The following is a 3,577-nucleotide window of genomic DNA, read 5'->3' on the forward strand; positions in this document are numbered from 1 at the left end:
AAATAACATCGAAAACATGGCAAACTTCCTTTGACAGCTGCACAGTGATAGTCAAAAAGTTGAATTATTGTACATTCCAAACTTTTGCTATTTTTGCTACGTTTTTAACTCGATGCAAACAAATAATAACGAAATAGGTAATTGTTTTCTTTTTAATCGTCATCGTTTGTGCTAGTTATTTTTTTTAACGAGTGTAAATGCCCTTTTCGAAATTGATGAGTAAGCGCATATTTTTGTCATTTACTGTTTGTTTTTCTCTCTCCTTCCCTATCGCTGTCTCGCTGCTCTGTCATCTGTCAAAAGCCCTTTTCGTTCCGAAACCGCGTGTTGCTGTCGGTGTTCGGATAGTGCTGTGGTTGAATTTTTCCTTATTTTGTGAAAAATTACAGCCCAAAACTCATCAAAATGAGTCTGTACAACTTCAAAAAGATCATGGTGGTGCCGCCCGCCAAGGTAAGTGCAGGGCCTGGGGAGTGTTTTCCTGCCCGAAACATTTGTTTGTTTACGTGGTCGCGGGCCTCGTGATGTTTACGGTTTCTGTACCTGGACTAATTTGGCTTCTGTTTGCGTTTTTCCCCCTCTTTTGCTTGTTATGTAGGCCTTCATCGATATTATGCTATCGAAGACCCAGCGGAAGACGCCCACCGTTGTACACAAGCACTACAAAATCAGCCGCATCCGTGCGTTCTACATGCGCAAGGTGAAGTACACGCAGCAGAACTTCCACGACCGGCTGACGCAGATCATCCAGGACTTCCCGAAGCTGGACGATGTGCATCCGTTCTATGCGGATTTGATGAACGTGCTGTACGACAAGGACCATTACAAGCTTGCCCTCGGACAGCTCAACACCGCCCGGCATCTGATCGATACGTGAGTGGAGATGAGTTGTGGGAGTTTGCTTTTGTTGCAACGTGATGAAATTGTTTCATTTTAGTGTGGCGAAGGATTACGTCCGTTTGCTGAAGTTTGGTGATTCACTGTACCGATGCAAGCAGCTGAAGAAGGCGGCCCTCGGTCGTATGGCCACGATCATGAAGCGTCAGGCCTCGAACCTGACCTACCTGGAGGAGGTCCGGCAGCATCTGTCCCGTCTGCCGTCGATCGATCCGTACACGCGCACAGTGATCGTGTGCGGATTCCCGAACGTGGGCAAGTCCAGCTTCCTGAACAAGGTGACCCGGGCTGATGTGGATGTGCAGCCGTACGCGTTCACCACGAAGAGTTTGTACGTCGGCCACATGGACTACAAGTACCTCCGCTGGCAGGTGATCGATACGCCCGGCATCCTGGACCATCCGCTGGAGGAGCGCAACGTGATTGAAATGCAGGCCATCACGGCGATGGCCCATCTGCGCGCCTGCATCATGTACGTGATGGACGTGTCGGAACAGTGCGGCCACTCGATCGAGGAGCAGGCGAAGCTGTTCGACAGCATCAAGCCGCTGTTCGCGAACAAACCGCTCGTGCTGGTGCTGAACAAGACGGACGTGCTGAAGTTCGACGAGCTGCCGGCTGACAAGCAGCAAATCATCGAGGCACTGTCGGAGGACCGGGAGGTGATTCCAATCCTCGAGATGTCCACCGCCACCGAGGAGGGCGTGATGGAGGTGAAGGTGGAGGCGTGCGAGCGCCTGCTCGGCTACCGGGTCGACCAGAAGCTGAAGACGAAGAAGCTGGACGGCGTGCTGAACCGTCTGCACGTGGCAATGCCGGAGAAGCGCGACGGCGTGGAACGGCCGGCGTGCATTCCCGAGACGGTGCTGGCCGCCCGTGCCGCCAACGCGGAAAAGCTGGCCAAGCGGCAGCGCAAGCTGGAGAAGGAGATCGAGCAGGAGATGGGCGACGAGTACACGCTGGATCTGAAGAAGAACTACACCACCATCCCGGAGGAGGAGCGGTACGACGTGATACCCGAGTTCCTGAACGGCGTCAACATTGCCGACTACATCGATGCGGACATCTTCGAGAAGCTGGAGGAGCTCGAGCGGGAGGAGGGCCTGCGCATGGACTCCGGATTCTACGAGCCGCCGCCGCTCAACATGGACGAAACGCTGCAGGAAATTCGCGAGATGGCGAAACAGATCCGCCTGCGCCGGTTCCAGCTCAAGGACGCCCGCAAGCTGGCCCAGAAGAGCGGCCGGCCGATCATGCCCCGCCACAAGCAGGCGATGGTGCGCGTCCGCAAGGCGGACGATCTGCGCAAAACGATGGAGAACCTCGGCCTGGACATGTCCGGCACGGAGGATACGAACTTTGCCAAGAACCAGGTCAGCGTCAAGCGCAGCGTGGTGCCCGCGGTCGGCGGTCCCAAGACGCCCAAGAAGGATCGCGAATCGAGCGCGGTGTGGAAGGCGACCGGGCTGCCGCTCAAGCGGAAAACGCCACGCAACGAGCTCGGCATCAAAGATGTTATGGTAAGTGGGGGCACGGCACGGTGGGTTCGTTTTCTTGCTGGAGAGCAAAAGGTCACAGCTTTATTTTGCTTTTTCCCTTCTTAACAGCTTAAAGCGAAGGCCAAGGTCATGGCGAAACACGACATTGCGAAGCGTGTCACGAAGATGTCGCGCAAGGGTGAGGCCGATCGGCACATACCGGACCTTAAGCCGAAGCATCTGTTCGCCGGCAAGCGCGGCACGGGCAAAACCGACCGCCGCTAGTGTTGTAGCCGTTGGTAAGGAAGCTTTTGCAGTTTTCAGCCTGTTCAGTTTTAGTGTTTCGCTCGCGGGAACGTTTGTGTTTTCAAAGCAACTTCAAAATATATACACGATTAATTTACTTTCTACAATGCAACTGTAGCGCGTTCACGAAAAAGGGGTTGAAAATTGAAGAAAGAAACTAGCAGAAGGATTGTGGGGTGGAGCTTAACGATTGCCTGTTGGTGAGACGCACGGAAGGAGTATTTTGACGGCATTGAAGAGTACTGAAGATACTAACAACGGCTTTTCTGCAGTAAATAAGGTTCAATAAGGTGATTTTAGATCGATCTGGATGTTGGTAAAGGTTGCAAAACCGATTGGATGTCGAAGAGGCAATCTAGAGCCAATAATCCTGCTGCAAATCAATATCGTTTAGCAGTTACAGTAAAAAACAACACTTGGAACTAGACGTTCTTAACGTTAGTTGTAAAAGCCCTCGCTATATTGGAGCGGAACTGTAATTCATGCTGAAAACAAGTCCATAATGGTCTAGCTGACCATTGACTGGACAAGATTAATAATGTAAAGGTTTATATCGATATATAATGTAAATTATGCTAGATGAAGCTTAACAGAAGGTTGAGATGTTATCTTACTACTGCTTCTAATTCAATTGTACTTCACATTCCAACACGCGCACCGGGAATTTTGAATCTAATAATTGAATATGTAACAGGCACCCTTGTCCCATCCCAAACGACACCGTAAAGAGCACTTCATTCATGAAGCCCCTGTCACTGTCGCTCAAGCGTGAAATTCCCCCGAAACATGCCAGCAGGTGAACGGATTAGTCGGCATCACTGTATCCCGTACCGGATAATGTTTGCAATTAAAATCACTCCCAAGCGAAACGTACCTTGGCAACCCGAACCAGCCTT

At 51.4% G+C, this 3,577-nt stretch overlaps 1 protein-coding gene across 1 annotated transcript; it reads left to right on the forward strand.

The window, feature by feature from the left end:
* Positions 1–292: 292 nt before the first annotated feature.
* Positions 293–2,793, forward strand: LOC121593343 (nucleolar GTP-binding protein 1). Its single transcript, XM_041915608.1, has 4 exons — positions 293–453; positions 599–873; positions 938–2,417; positions 2,505–2,793. The coding sequence occupies exons 1-4, from the start codon at positions 406–408 to the stop codon at positions 2,658–2,660; spliced, it is 1,959 nt and encodes a 652-aa protein (XP_041771542.1). The 5' UTR covers positions 293–405; the 3' UTR covers positions 2,661–2,793.
* The last annotated feature ends 784 nt before the right edge of the window (positions 2,794–3,577 follow it).

The sequence above is a fragment of the Anopheles merus genome, chromosome 2L (assembly GCF_017562075.2).
Source record: "Anopheles merus strain MAF chromosome 2L, AmerM5.1, whole genome shotgun sequence".
In the NCBI taxonomy this organism is placed as follows: domain Eukaryota; kingdom Metazoa; phylum Arthropoda; class Insecta; order Diptera; family Culicidae; genus Anopheles; species Anopheles merus.